The sequence below is a fragment of the Patella vulgata genome, chromosome 4 (genome assembly GCF_932274485.2).
Source record: "Patella vulgata chromosome 4, xgPatVulg1.2, whole genome shotgun sequence".
Taxonomy (NCBI): Eukaryota; Metazoa; Mollusca; class Gastropoda; family Patellidae; genus Patella; species Patella vulgata.
In genome coordinates, this window is record NC_065882.2 from 61,759,223 (window position 1) to 61,776,226 (window position 17,004).

Sequence of the window (17,004 nt, forward strand, 5' to 3'; positions counted from 1 at the left end):
ATGTCAGGCCCTCTGTTCTGTACCACTGACAAGGGGGAACCACGCCGAAAAATCTGAATGAACTATCTCGGTCCAATGCAGGTATCGAATACCCGACCTCCAGGTTAGCGAACCACCGTCGCCCCTTGCCACCACGCTACCACAGCTTGGCTGTCGATGGATTATACACATGTAATTAATTGTACAACATGTCAACTATAGGTATCAACGGAGAGTTAATTACACGTACTGACATACTATGTCACATACTATTACTAATAAAGGTTCAGCATTGTAATTATTTATACATGTGACTAATTATATCTCCATCTTACAGCTATAAACCACAGCTGCTTAAAATTTTGTAGCAATAAGAAGATTATAAGATATAGTCAGGTCAATATATGGAAAATACCCCCTCAACCCCTTAAAAATTGCTACAAAAGGTTTCTCAACTGATTCTGGTAGGGTTTAGTGTACTTTATAATATACTAAAAGTTTACCAAAGTAGGACCCCGGAAAAGTATTGTTTCAAGATGGCGTCAAAAATGGCCACCGAAACGTCTTAAAATGATCATAACTATGTAACTATCAACTCAAATTTGATGATCTTGGTGTCTTTCCCTAGTTTTTTTTTTTTGGGGGGGGGGGCAAAGGACACATTAAGATCATTAAAAATGAGGTTGGCCTATTATGTCAAAAATGGCTGCCAACACCTCCAAATGACCGCAAGTCCATAACTATTGACTCAAATTTGATGATCTGATGTCTATCCCTAGGTTTTGGGAGACAAGGAACACATTAAGAGAACTTTGGATATCACTGAGCTGTTGAATCATTATGAAATTGAATTCATGACCTTCAGCTGCCCACTATCACAGAATAAGTTTCAGAGCGTATCGACCTCTTGAGTGTTGTTTGAATTGTCACAGATTTGCTGATCTTGCTCCTTCATTACTCCAGAACAGACAATGAGATCATCTACTTCCGTTCAAACAACCAGTCAAATCCCCCCCCCCCCCAAAAAAAAAACCAAAAAAAAAAAACACACAAAGTGTATAACATTAACCTGTTGTAAGAAACTTTAGGAGACGATTCATGCAACGAGTTGCTCTTTGTACATCTCTACTCAGGCTGTGATTCAACTTCAAGGATTTTAGGCATCGGAAAAAAGACCGCCTGCCAGAAATTAGTGAAATCTGATCCTGTCCTGAAGTCATGTGCTAGTGCATTCACCCTTCAAAACGAATCTCAAGGGGACATATCAGATCTTGGCAAAGAGCTGATGGTTGATCTATTATGTGGCAAATCGAATGATACGCTATCATCATTGTGCCATATCATTTTCACCAAGAAAGTGGCAACTGCTGAAGCATCTGTCATTCCTTAACGGCTTCCCCCAACATTACCTGCAACAAGATTTCATAGCCAATGTGTGTACTTTCAAATTATGGTATGTACGGGGGATGGCAAATGGAATGGACCCAACTGAATAGGGGTGGAAGCAGGAAAATGATCAGTTAATTTGAATTATGACCCAAAATAATACTGCGCCTGGCGAACTCTTGAAACTTATCCATTGCAACTGTTCGGGGGGATGCAAGTCCTCTCGATGCAGCTGCAAACGCTATGGACTTCCCTACACTGCTGTTTGTGGCCCTTGTCAAACTGAAAACTGTGACAATTCAAACAACATCCAATAGGTCAATATTTAGGTGAAGGATGATACTAAAAACTGAAGGCTCTGAAACTTATTCTATGGATAGGGGTGTTTGTGCAATAGGTGATAGTGGACAGCTGAAGGTCATGAATTCAATTTCGTAATGATTGAACAGCTCAGTGACATCGAAACTTGTCTTAATATGTTCCTTATCCCCAAAAATCTGGGGATAGACATCAAGATCATCAAATCTGAGTCAATAGTTATGGACTTGCGGTCATTTGGGGGTGTTGGCGGTCATTTTTGACATAATAGGCCAACATCATTTTTGATTTTCTTAATGAGTTCTTTGTCCCCCAAAACCTAGGAATAGACCCCAAGATCATCAAATTTGAGTTGATAGTTACATAATTATGATCATGAAGACGTTTCGGTGGGCATCTTTGACGCCATCTTTAAAAAACCCCCACTTTTCCGGGGTCCTACTTTGGTAAACTTTTAGTATGTTATAAAGTACACCAAACCCTGCCAGAATCAGTTGAGGAACCTTTTGTTGGGGTTAAACTGTATTTTGACCTAACTAATATACAGGCTGGTTTTCATTCCATTTACAGACATAGCAAGCGGCGAGTGATTTGTAATTTCTTTTAAAAATAGACACATTCATATATTATATAGGCTATAATTTAATATTCACACAGATCACTATTGTCTGGGACGGCTTTGTTTATGACATTTCAACTTTCAAGCTAAATAAAACCTGTCTCTGTCAGTTATATTCTCCAACTACGTGATAGTTTAATTTTCCTGGATTAAAATGTTTAATAGAATTACCAGAGTAAATCGCCCCGCTGAAGCCATTTGTTTTTGTGGGGTTTGGGTTGGGGTGTGGTCGACCATGCCCAACTTAAAAACCGGGTAACAGGCAGTTTTTAACCACTAACTCTATATCCAAGATGTCTTCCATCTATAACATCCCTTTCTTGACATCATGAAATTGAATGACATTCTCTGGCTCTTAAAAATCATAGGAAAATACATTTTTTGAAAAGAATTCGACAGAATGACTTTGACAGGTACTTTAGATATCTCTTGGTTTCCTCTATGTGTAATCTGACTTTCTTGACATTTTTAAATCGGCAGTTTCTACGTGAAATGTGAAGATGATTACAACCTATTTACCATGTCAGAACATTCCCAATAAAATTATTGATGCTTTCGGATGTATTAAACGGGGTTTATTCTGCAATTATATGGGCGACTAGATAATCGTTTAGATCCGTTTAATTCTTTGTTATTTGGTATAGATATTCCTAATGATTAGTATCTTCTTGAGGAGGAGAAATCCATTTTTGTGTCTTCGTGTGGCGATAGAGCATTTGAGTTTGTAGCCCCAAAACTGTAGCATATTTTATTCGCCGAAGCAATACGTAGCAGAGTTTCATGTAGTAGCACCGGACTATTGTAAAGATTTGCAGCAGTTTTTCACTCGGAATTAAGCTGTTTTATATAAAGGTATACCAGGGACTGCTCATTAAAATATAATGTCTTGGCACACACAAGTTCTACAGCCTGAAATAAAGCCATAATTATGTTTGAAACTGGGTTTCTCTTTATAAAAGGTAACAGTCTTTTGGAATGACAATGAATTATATTCCTCACGGGAAACAGTACTTTATTCTAATGAACTAATTTAGGAAGTAACCTAAGTTATTATTTTTGTTTTGATCTGATGTGTGTCTGTCCAGCTGAACTCAGATTACAAAACTACAGAAATAATTAAATAAAAAAAAATTACCGCCGTACATAATCGCCATACTTGTTTTCAATTTTTAGAACAAGCATGGTGATTGTACGGCGTACGAAAATAGAGGCAGGCCACGCCCACATGCAGTATACACCTTTTCAACCACACTGTCCACATCCGGCTGGCAATATTTTAACTACCAATTATCTCCTGACTGACGTGTTTTCATTATCAGTTTACTGAAAATATTATTGCTACACAATTATTATGCCTGATCAGGTACATATTTTTACTAATTAGACGAAATAAAAGTAATTTCTAATCAATTATGTTCGGTGAAATTACATAAACAGTTCAAATGGAACGGCAATCATTTACGCCTGCTTAGTGCATTCTACACGTTGTTTAGAATTATTATTTTATCGTTTGTGAATCAGCCTTTACTAAGTACTTCAACTAGGGATGAGACAATAATATAAGTTTGTAAACGGCGGGTATTTTCTAATGTCAAATTGGCTGAAAAAAACAAAAGAATCTGAAAGAATTTTTCTCGAAAATTTAATTTTTATGGTGGTGCAGTGCTATTTTTCAAAATGGCAGCCACAACGGAAAAAATGAAAATTCCTATATATCATGTCCGGATCACTTTATACATAGATTTCATTGGGTCTAACATGGGATTTTTGAGGTCGCCGAAACCCGATAAGGACACAAAAGATAGCGGCCAAAATGTCACAATTTTCCATTTTTTGCCAAATGCTTAAAGCAAGGGATAAAATTCGAGATGACTTTACTAATTACTTCCACATTGTGTTGTAGGATATGTTTTTATTTGTTCATTACAAAATGACACACGACTCGTGTACTGATTATAAAATGTTAATTGTGTCTTAAATATTGAATATTAGGATCCTATAGTTTCACGGCAAGATAACAACATCAATATTGATTGAAATTGATCAATATTGAATTCTAATTCGTGTTTTTAATTTCGAATATTATGGAATATAGTGAGTTACAGACTTATCTCCTTTAAGTAGGGAGAAATGGGGTTTAACGTGCACTCGACACAAACAAGGCCATTTCGGAACTAACATATGGTTCAATTTTATTTCAATAATTCGCTTGCGCGTAGGGGGTCTTCAGCAGTGTGTGTGTGTGGGGGGGGGGACCGGAGGACCAGGAGAAAACCCACGAGATTGGACAGGCGACTCTACTCCTTGTCATGTACAACCGGGGAATCGAAACCACGCCAGTTGACTCAATGACAGACCTAATGATCTAGCGCGCACGTGCTAACCATTTGCCCCCCCACCCTCTATTAAATGGACTTTGACTATCACATTCACTTAAAAAGGCATTATTCAAGAGCTACATAGGCCTATTGCATGTCTGTCTTTGGGCCTTAAATGTTATATAGATTATTGATTAGCCATTTATAAACATGACAAAACCATAATCAACTATCGATGCCATCGGATGGTTCCGATTCTAAGTAGATTAGAACGGTTCTGCCATTTTAATGATTTAATTTAAGAATGGAAAAGCGAGCCTAAATCTGACTCACCAGCACCATGGTTACGATAATAAACAATCAATACACACGTCTTATCAAAACTACAAATATTGATAACTTCGTCGCTCAGAATAAAGTAATTTGAATGAAATTTTCAATATATTCATTTTGCATTATACAACCTACGAACAGTTATCGATTTTTTTAACTCAATAACAAGTAAACAAATATTAACGAGACTTGGAATGTCTACCTCAAGTTTGAACGCTGATACCATCTGCACATATTGACTATCTTATTCACGAATCTAACATTCCATTCTTAAAAACACTTGTATAGATATATAAATTGGCATTTACAAGAATTGGGGTGCACGTAAAAGAATTGGCGTGCGCGTAAAAGAACCCTCGGCAGTAGGGCAAAATTTCCTCTTAGCACACTGTATGGCGTATCATTATCCCAGTCGGATCAGAGCAGTAGGACGTTAAATCCCATTTCCTTACATTCCAAATTTGCACGATTAGCCATCTAAGGGCTAAAATACGAATCAGAACCATATAAAAGTGATGACCTATCTGTTCGACGCTTTTCATTTTCAGTACTATTGGAGGGGTTGTGTAATTCTAACTCGTTCTTCTTTTTATTTCAGATGATGAATTCGAATAAAACGTTAAAGTCAGATCCTGGTGTGGCAGAATTCGACCTGAGTTCGTATGCCAACAGTTCTCATGAGCGCGGATTTATCAATAGTGCTAAAGTTGGAATCTCAATCTGTGTGTGGAACATTGCTGTTAATCTTCTCTTAATCTTCTTCATTCTATGTTTTCGTAGAACTCGGAGACAATTTGTCATGATTCAGATTACTAACATTGCCGTGATAGATCTCTTAACAAGTGCATTGGTGGATACACTGACTATTTATTATGAATTTGGACAGTGGAAGCTAGGACAAACGATGTGCGAAGCCTGGTTAATCCTGGATGTGATGTTACCTTTTGCAGCGTTTCTGGGAATCATGTTGCTTAATTTTGACAGATTGATATTCGCCATGAGGCCATCATTCTATTACACATTATTTAATCAACTACCACATCGCTGCATCTATCTGGCAATTCCTTGGGTTTTGAGTTCTATTATTATAGTTCCAATATGGTTATTTTGTGAAGTCCCGGTAAACACCATTGGGCTACATTTTATGTGCATTTACGCTTTAACGGAAAGGGCCATGGTGGCTTCGTCGGTTATCTCCCTGTTTTTGCCTTGTATGGGTTTAATTGTGTTAACTGTTTTAGTGCTAGTAACCGTTGTTAGTCAAATGCCGACCAATCTCAACGAATTCAGCAGCGTAACCTTCGAAGAGCATCGCCTTAGCCAGCGTGCTCTGAGAAAGCGACATTACAGCATTGTTCTTGCTTTGTGCATTGTAAGTTTTTGTGCCCTTGTGATGCAGTTACCATTTGGTACCATCAGCTTGCTACAGCCACAGTGTATTGAAGAACCATGTACGTCCGTATTGGAACTTTTACAAAATTTGAGCTGGCTGAGATCGGCAACACCCGGTGTGCGACCAATCATTTGGTTCTTGTTTACAGAGATAAAATTCTCGTGCTGTTGCTGTGTACACGCAGAATCAGATTCTACGGCACCAGAAGCAGTGCCAATGACGTCATACACTCATCAAGAGGCGTTAACGTCTGTTAGTAATGCTAACGGAAGTACCATTGTTACATGACTGGATGAAAACGATCATGAAGATACTAAAAAAAATGGTGCTGGTAAATTTATTTCATTGACGTTAGTTTAGAATACAAAACTTATAAAATGTGTATCCAAGGCAGTTAGTTTTATGGTTGTCCTGACCGAAAAGTTTGCGACCGAAACGTGGTACATTCATGACCAGCCAGTGCGAAAATGTTCACGTTCAAAGACAGGGAAACTGATAAAATCAGACGTCCCACTAACCTTTATACTAGAAGTCATATTGAGACAACCATACCGTTATATACTACAAGCACATTTTTTTTTTGGTACTTTTAAAATTCTGGGAACCACTTTACGCCAACAGTAAGAATTTTAATGCTGCATTCAAGGCTTGAGATTTGTGGCTAGAGATATAATTTGGAGAAACCAAAAGTATTATATCTATCATGTGGGTTAAAGGCCCTATATACATTTATAAAGGCCCTATATACATTTAGGTGTTTCGTAGAATTTGTAATTAATGTTGTTTTTAATTGTTTCAATGTGTCTTTTCAACTTGTCACTGTGTGTTTAAATGAAATAAATAACAGGAACAATTGTTGTTTTTCCTTGTTACTTGTTTCAAAAACTTCATTATCAATTTTACGTTGCTATTTTCTATTTTCTTTCTCTCTCGAATTGCCGATTATTGTTTTAAGAATACAGAGAGGCGTTGAGTCAACTGGCGGGGTTTCGATTCCCCGGATGTACATGACAGGGTGTAGGGTCGCCTGTCCAACCTCGTGGGTTTTCTCCGGGTCCTCCGGTTTCCTCCCACTGCTAAAGACCCCTGCGCGCAAGCGAATTATTGAAATAAAAAAAATAAACCATATGTTAGTCCCGAAATGACCTAGTTTGTGTCGAGTGGACGTTAAACCCCATTTCTCTTTCTATCTCATAGCCCGAAACCTTTGGATAAACTTGGCAACTTGTTGGTTGATGGCCAGTACAGAGAGTCATAACTATTGGACAATATTTATGTTATTTATTTAAAAATAAATTGAGGGATGACGTGCGATTTGTCACGCGGATTTCTTCGCTGACATAATTTTAGTTACTGGTACATATTTATAGAAAAACTAAATGCACTTCGTTCTTTTACCAGTCAAGCGGTGTGTCATGAACAACTACTCATCGATCTTTCTAACTTTTAGACGTCATACCCATACGCTTTCGCTAATAGATGTTATTACTACCCCACGACCTTCCTATCTTTAGAAAATAATTCGGTGAAAGATCTAGGATTCAGTTTTAATTTTAGCACCACGACCCAAGAAATACTGAAGTCCTATGTTCCATAGAGTTGGGGTCACTCTACTATGTTTAAATTCATTCTTTATTTTATCTAAAAATCAATATTAAGTTAAGACAGGAAGCTTAGTGTCTGTGGATCTAAACCAAGACTATACCATGCAAGGAACCGAAAGCTTTTAGATCCAATGCCCTGGTATCCTTGAGCAATAGCATAAATAACGTTCCCGAGACATCCGTAAATCAGACAAGTTTGAACGCCACGGTTATGATATATTTAAAAAAATAATCTTAACTGTATGTGATAAAATAGTGAACTTGTTCAATGTTTGATATCTAATTATTGCTATTATTATATATGTTGTTAATCTGTTGTAATATATATTTTGTACATTCTTATATAGAGAATCTCCTACGAATCTTTTTTGATATAGAAAAAGACGAGTAGGAGATTTTATTTATCCCCCAATCCTTTGTTACATGCACAAATAAATAAATATAATTCTTTGCTATAGATTTAACTTTTACTGAACATGATTGCATTACGGCGTAGTGATGCATCATTTTTTGACAGCAAATCAACCAGTGTTTCCACCAAAAATGAACTGTTCTTTGAAAATAAAAAAAGTAGTTTGTTTTTAACAGATTATGAAATTTATCACACAAGCGATATCTACTGTAGAATGTATTATTGGGTGATAAATTTTATTATCTATGTGCATCTTATACTAATATTTTTTAAAAACTATTCACCTCAGAACCGAGGAGTGTTTAAAAAGTCAGTACGTCGTGGACCAGCAGGTGGTTGTAGCAAGACATGAAAGCTATATAAAGAAACAAATTATAATGATAAACTACTCTACATTTACGGGATCACTCAATTGACACATTCTATTTGTCTAATGATACACGCGTGTAACTTATGTGATGTGTACAGAAATTGTGCCATTAATTTCGGTGGTTTTATAACCAATTTGTCTTCTACACTGACTTGTTCTGTACTGACCCGTCATTTATTACCAAATTGACAGAAAGGTTTAAATGGTCTCGGTATATGAGTTTTGCATTTTGCATAGGATGACTCGGCAAACCTCAGTAGATTCCAGTACCAAACATCTAGCCTCGGCTGTATGACGAAGTCCGCCATTGGAACTACTTTCAAGTTCCCGGATTACCAACGGCGTTGCCCATGACGACGCCTTTGAAGAATGTTTTATCATACAAATATTTCAAAGTCTGCAGCTATTTTTCTTTCAAGTTTATCCGATTTTCTTCAAACAAGGACAACTTTGCACTGAAAATTCTACACACTTCTTTTTAAAAGCGGCAAGTTTCCCTAATAAGTAAACCGGTGCTGCATCGCAATTGTATAGGCGTAGATAGATGTAGAGTAACGGAATCTGCCGAGGTGAGCATAGGATAATACTTGAAATAAAATTAATCTGACATGGCTAATTAAGCAGTGCACGTACGAAATTTTAAGTATTTTATTTTTTATAGATTTGTCATGTGTGTGAGACTGTACCAACCTTTTGTATAATTGTACGTGCCTAAATTATATAAATGGATTTTAAACCATTTTGGAGATTGTGTGATTTTATTCCGTGGAACTGGTAATACGAATCAAAAATAAAATATAGTCCTTAACCACAAGATAGGGAACGATCTAGTCAGATTTAATACCAGGATTTAAACCCGTCAATTGTTCGAGGAAAATCTCATTATCGTAGTCACTATTTGCCTTGAGTAACCGGCAAGGTGACAAGGAACTTACATATCATGATATTCTGGATTTGAATCCAGCTTTTGAGTGACAGGATCAATAGACCGTTAAATCGAAACTGCCACAAGGACACAGCTCGCGACAGGATGATTTATCAATAACCTATCTGACAAAAGCGATTATACCAGTTGTATTGTACAACTTTTACAGCAATAATCGAATATTTCCGACCCGGCATTATGTCATCCCGTCTTTGCATAAATTTTGTTTAATGAAGGATGACATGTAAGAAAGTTAATCTATGAAAACTCGTAAGTTTACAAAGAATTAAAACATAGTTCAAATTGATATATTGCCCAGTCGGAGCAGAAAAGTAGGTGTCACACTATCTTACTGATAACAGAGATCAGTTTGGTAAATATATGATTTATTTACACCAGGTATATAAAACAGCTACAGTTACATACATACAACAATACAGGAACTTAAACTAATATACAGGAACACCTATATTAAATCCACCATTCTGCCCCTCTGCCAAGGCAGCGGCTGAACTCGGGTGAGTCCATACGCCGGTCTCTCCGTCTCCGCTCGTCTCTAATCGTCTTTAGTTGTCTGCCTGACTGTCAGCAAACTCCTGCTAATAGCGTACGACAATTAGGGAAATGGTTAAGAGTGATCATCATATTATACTATTCAAAAAAAGTAGGGGATATTTGATTTTTAAGTGTTATTAAAGTCACCTAATGAAACTGACGAAGAAACAAATGACAAAATGAAATGAAGTTCACATTCATCGATTTATTCCAAATGATCGTTAGACTAAGTAAGGCACAGACTGACCATTATAAGGGTAAAATGATACCCGGGGTCAAACAGCAAAGTTACCACAGCATCACAACCAAGTCAGTAACGGGTAAATCCTCCTCTGTTTGCCAAACAAGCATTGATCCGACGTGGCATACTCCTAATGAGAAGTCTAAGGTCATTTTGGTCCAGATTGTCCCATTCCTGTTGCAACGCAGCAGCAAGTTCTTGGACATTGGCAGGACGTTGTTGACGTTGACGTAACCTCTGTCCAAGCATGTCCCAGACATGCTCGATGGGGGAGAGGTCGGGACTCAGTGCTGGCCAAGGTAATGTGGTGATGTTCTGTTGTTGGAGGTAACCTGTAACGATCCTGGCCCTGTGACATCTTGCGTTGTCATCCTGGAAGATGAAACGGCGGCCATGACGTCGTGCGAACGGCACAACATGGACTGCCAAGATGTTGTCCCGGTAGTACTGGCCTGTAACACGCCCTGCAACAACATGTAAAGCCGTTCTTCCAGCAACAGTGATGCCTCCCCACACCATAACAGAACCACCCCCAAATCGATCATGTCTGATGACGTTAACGTCTTGGAAGCGCTCGTTTCGACGACGCCACACCCTCCTACGTCTGTCCAAAAAATCAACAGTGAACCTTGACTCATCTGAAAACATCACATTGCTCCAGCGTCGATTATCTTAGTGTTGACGATCCCTACACCAACGACGTCTTGCCTGAATGTGATGATCTCTCAAACAAGGGATCACGCGAGGACGTCGGGCGCGAAGGTGACCCCTATGCAGTCGATTCCGAATCGTCTGGCCACTCACTCTCACACCAGTGTCTGTTTGAAGACGAGCGCTGATCTGATTTGCTGTGATGACACGATTTCTCAAGGCCAAGGTACGGATAAATCGATCCTGGGCTTGAGTTGTCGCCCTTGGTCGACCTGAGCGTGGTCTGTCCTGTACAGATTGTGTATCACGGTATCTGGACCATAGCCTGCTTATGACAGACTGAGAAACATTCATCGTCCGCGCCACAACCGCCTGTGTTGTGCCGATCTGTAGCATGCCAAGGGCACGTAACCTTTCATTTTGGGTAAGCCGACGCATATCAAAATTTGTTTTCTGGTCACTAAAACAATTAAACTGATGTTTCCACCCTGGAATTCAATGCCACAATGACTGTAACATTCAAAGTCAGAGTCGTGCAAATCTTGGGTTGGACCCCCATGATGATCCCAAGCATCACCTGCATTCCATGCGGTAGCTATTGGTGCGTTTGGGCGTCACATGTAACTGGAAATGTTTCTTCTGTTAGGTTCTATAGTGACTTTTTTCGTAGTCATTTGCATATTTTAGTATTATGCCCCCAACATCAAATATCCCCTACTTTTTTGGAATAGTATATTAGGCGGACCTCCACTGACGCTCAGTTACACTAAGGTACCGCTCTTGTTTCTGACCAGCTCCACCTATTGTTGGGAAATTTAAGGAAAATGTGCACATTGTGTTTAATTTTAATCCACACAAATTTAATGCGCAACACGCACAATTCTGTTTTCTGGCAAGTTAGCATAAATACCCGATATGTGTTATTTCTGAGCACGCGTAATGATACAAGATATAATTTGTGGTTTATAGAGCTAATTGCTTATGACGCACAAAATCTTAAAATAATTATCAAACCGCATAAAACCATCTCCAAATTCTTGCCTATCTGCACTCACCATTTCAGTCTGTAATTCCGGAAAGGCAAAACATTACCCGAAAGAACATAATTTTCGGGGTCCTTTATTATTAAAGTATTTCCGCTCTACTCTGTAAATGTAGGGTTTGGGCCTTAAAAGTATTTAAAAATTATTTAGTATCTAGTGTTAAAATAGTTTGAGCCACGTACGACTCAAAACCATTAATTAACAAATTAACGACGGTGGGGTAACTGTCATTTTATAAACACCGGTATGTGTCGGTGCTGTTATAGCCACACTTCAATTATTCAGCAATGCAGAATACGCGGAAAAAAGCAGCAGCTGTGTGAAGACAATTTTAGAACTTGCTTATAATTTGTCTGTTTATAATTATATGACGCCATTTTAATATGTTAATTAAGATAAAAAGTTTTGCACTTTCGGTTCAGCATGGTTAAAGGAGCTAAAAACGTGTAGAACGGACTTAGCCGGCGTAAACGATGCCGTTCAACTTGAACGAATATAATTGATCAGAAATTACAATATTTTTTTCAAAAATTGAATATAAATCACTTTAAAAACATTCTTTTAATATTAATATGTGCTTTTAGAACCATTTTCATCTATTTCAAGGTTCCGAAAATAGAACCCTTAGCTACGAGCTAAAACGATTGGGTGCCTTTGGTTTCGCGTGGCAAACTTAATTTCATTAATAATGCATGTAAAATCTTAAAAATCTGTTAATTTGATACTGATAGAGCTAATTAAACATACCCGGTCTAATGTAGATAAGAAACCTCATCTCTCAACCCTCCGTGTTTCGACATAAGAGATGGTACTCTTATAGTTTTACCTGGCAAAACCCCAATGCGATCACATTGGGATTCAAACAGCAAAACTGTTAATTTTTTCATCAAAACAACGATTAATTATTGTTATTTATAACTTCTTTGCCACATCCAACTACAATTAAGCATATAATCCTACCGGACACGGATACAAATCATCTCTATAAAATTGAAGCGTAAAACGTTGGCTTTTCCCGACATTTTAAAATGGAATGGGTTTGACGTCTTAACGACATGAAGACGGGGCTAAAACCTAACAAAACTGGGTTCAACCTCCTTTTTTGTTCCACCCGGGCTAATGCGGTGTGCTACAAGGGAAAATTTGCCCGAACAGTGATGCTACGGCCTACTCTTTTACCTGCAAACCAAAGTGTACACAAATCTTCGGGTTTTTTTTCGTCCCACCGAATACCTGACGTTGTTCCTTGTCCGGGCCCCCTCCTTGTACCACTGACAAGTGAAAACCACCCCGGAAAATTCAAAGGAACTTTCTGGGCCAACACTGGGACCTCCAGGTTACCGATCAGCTCCACTTCAATACTAGATGATTAATAAAATCTAAAGAATCTGCAACTGATTGACTTTTCATTGAATTGTTAATCGGTAGTTCGATTTTCTTTTGCCATATTATACCCAACTGGATTATTTAGTTCATTTAGAAATTTAGCATACAAGATACAAATTGAAATACCCACCAAGAAATAGACCCTTGTTTAATGTAACAAAAAATAAAACCCAACACTTATTATATTCAATGTAATAAAACAAATCTATTTTTTTCTGAACGGACGAAAACAACAATGTGTAACAGGTATACATAACAATATATATTTTATAAACCGTTTAACACATAACATTACAATCCATTATAGAATACATGTATAATAAATGCCTATTTAAACTTATCTAAATATACAATAAATAATCTAGGCAAGTTCCATAATACTTTTATTCATTCAGTCTATCTAATTTTTTATTAATATCATTTAATATAATATCTATTCGTGTAGGGAACAACCTGTTAATTATAGTCTATAAATGATACTGTATTAAACAGTCCAAGATAATAAAAAGTTAGTAATTTGTCTTGAATCAATAACCAATTATATAGTTCTAAATTCAAAATAAAAGGCCTTCTATGCCAGATCGTGCACATATTATCTCAAATATACTAGTCTGAGACCCAAAGTAAACGCACCGCCGATTAAACTGAAAGTGCCGAGGAGAGAGAGAAATATGGTTAAACGTCCACTCAACAACACAAACTAGGTAATTTCGAAACATTATGGCACAATTTTACTTCAATAATTCATATTCTCACAGGTATTAAGCTGTGGATGGAAATCCACGAAGTTTGGCAGGTAACCCTATTCCTTGCCAGTACAAACCACAGCATTAGACTCATCGCCAGACCCTATGAGGACTGGTGTGTGGTGTGTTAACACCATCATAAAAACATTCTTACATGTTATCCTCGAAATCAGATATTACATTAAGAATTGCAAGATTAATGTATATCTCACAAACAAGAATTACAATCATCCATTCATAAAAGTGGTGCGTTTTCATTGCATCTCAGTATATTTTAATGTAAAAACTGTTATTACAGTAAGAACATCCTAGTATAATAAAACCTTCACGAGCCGTCTCGTACGAAAAAGATGGCACAATTATTATTACTTTATGTATATGAAATCAACAGAAATGGCTGTAAGTTAAGTTTGATCGAGGAAGTTGATTCTATCATGTTGTGGTTTTATGAATAAGTCAATCATATTCTTAGACGTGAAATACTGATATGTTTGTTAGGATTGTTTAAATTTCAACAAGATGACAAGTCATTTCCATCCCACGCCCTTGAACTTGTTTGGAAGGCATAAGGAAAAACAACTTCTTGGAGTATCAATGGGACTAGTCAAAAGAAGCATACTCTTATTACAGTACCTCGGCAATGTACGGTCGCTAATCCCTGTAAAGCTTGTGCAACAACATGTGCCTACCTCAATCAGCTGCTGTGTGTTAAACATTAAGCTAATAAATCAGAAAATAAAATACCATAATGTTCGGCAGGGATAATTAGGAGGTATTAATACCTTATCAAGAAAATTAATATATATCTATTTTCTATGGCTTGTATCTCAATTATTATATCTAGAGTTCTAAATTAGTATGATTCATTTTCCTTCTAACAGAAACTGGTGTACGAAAAGGATAGAATGAAAAGAGTGACACACAATTGTGAGCAGATTGTAATATGAAATTGTTAGTTGTAAAAGTTAAATAAAATATGATATATTAATGACCATCAAGGTAATGTCTAACAAATGCCCCCCCCCCCAACACCTCCCCTCTCACACACACATCCAACCCCATCTAACTGACAAACACCATTTGCAATTTAGTGAGGTACGTACTATTCATTCCAAGCTAGTCATATCAAGATTCCATGAACTGATTTACCCCCTTTTAGTTCGACCCCAAGATGCAATTATTTTTGTTGTTTATGTTTCTTTCTTATCAAGCGCACACCCCAAATTGTGCATTTAGGTGAGAATTTGTGAAAATCCTAGCACCACCGCTACTGTATACATACATGTACCACAGTGTTCACTACTAGCACTACCCCACCCTAATAATTCTTATAGATGAGTGGAAACTTTGATAACAATCCAGTAAAAAAAACCAAAAAAACATTTAACTAATTGTCAGAAACACATCTATTGAATCATAGGTTAATAATTATTTTTAGAGAAAAAACCTCAATAAGATATATTGTAATAAACAGTTGCCATTTGTCATAGTTCCAATTTGTTTTTAACATTAAATTAATTTGACAATTTAACAAGAAAACAATGATTTGTAACATCCTAAACTCAAGATTTCAAGAAAGAATTTGGATTTCCTCAATCCTTGGAAATGAATGTATCTCAATAATCAAATCTTTGATTTCGCTTTTTTGTGTTGTAATAGTATGCTTTTTAAATCGAGAAGGTGATAGTTCAGGTAAGTAAAAGAGCTGCATTGGAGCTACCATACCCATATTTATGTCAACACTGCACTAACCGATGAAATAACCATGTACTGTACAAAAAACATGGTTGTGTGGAACTGTCACCAGTACATAAAAATTCTTGTTGCTGTACCAGTATTTACTTATCATATCTATATAACATATTTCATATTATTAAACTATTAAACAGAGCACTTTGACATATAAATTTAAGATAAATATAAATTTTTCTTAGAATACAAAAACCTTAAATAATAACAAAACAGATTATTAATAACAAACTACATCAAAAATAACAAATTAAATATACCTATCTATATAGTAACAATCCTTTGATTTCTTATTTCCAAATAACCTTTCTACTATAACTTATCATAATATCTGCCACTAAATAGCTTATATTTAACATTGGATCCTAACTGTGCAATATTTTAGCAATTGAGTTATTATTGCACTGTTTATCTGAGCTACTGCAAAGTTATGATATTACAAGTAATCTATATCATACTATACTCATTAAATATAAAATGTGCCCATTCATTACTTTTAAACTTACTGATACCATATAAACAGGTGACAAATGGGTTTTTATGAACTAAAGTGGCTAATAAAGAGGGGTAGATACCATGCAGTGTGCTTTGAATGGTCATTTTGCTCGGACGGCAACAATTATTTTACATTCACATCAACATCCAAATGATTAGAAGTTTTTCCTAGCCAGACTCGCCATCCTGCACCACTGACATGGTAAATCCTAAGTAACTTTCTCTGTCAACACTGAAAACAGAAATCCAGCATCTTACTAATTAAGTTACTGTGCCTCCAGCACAAGATAGGAGTCAAATGAGCTTATAATGAAGCAATCATAGGGTGAATTAAGAAAAACAGCCACTTTAAACAAAGCTTGATATGGCAGGAAAAAGAAAGTATAGCAAGTTTCAAGACAATAACACTAACTGTCAAATTAACAAAAAACATAAATTAATGCGTTTCGACTGTCTCGACTGTTTTTGTGCAGCCAAAACT

General features: G+C 36.8%; 1 protein-coding gene across 1 annotated transcript in view; it reads left to right on the plus strand.

Annotated features, from left to right (window-relative positions):
• LOC130012394 (5-hydroxytryptamine receptor 1B-like) overlaps positions 1-17,004 on the plus strand; it is a 99,752-nt gene that overhangs the window by 53,331 nt on the left and 29,417 nt on the right. The window contains exon 4 of the mRNA XM_056100230.1: positions 5,552-9,301. Within this exon, the coding sequence (XP_055956205.1) occupies positions 5,552-6,634 (1,083 nt within the window). The 3' untranslated portion in view covers positions 6,635-9,301. The remainder of the gene's footprint in view (positions 1-5,551; positions 9,302-17,004) is intronic.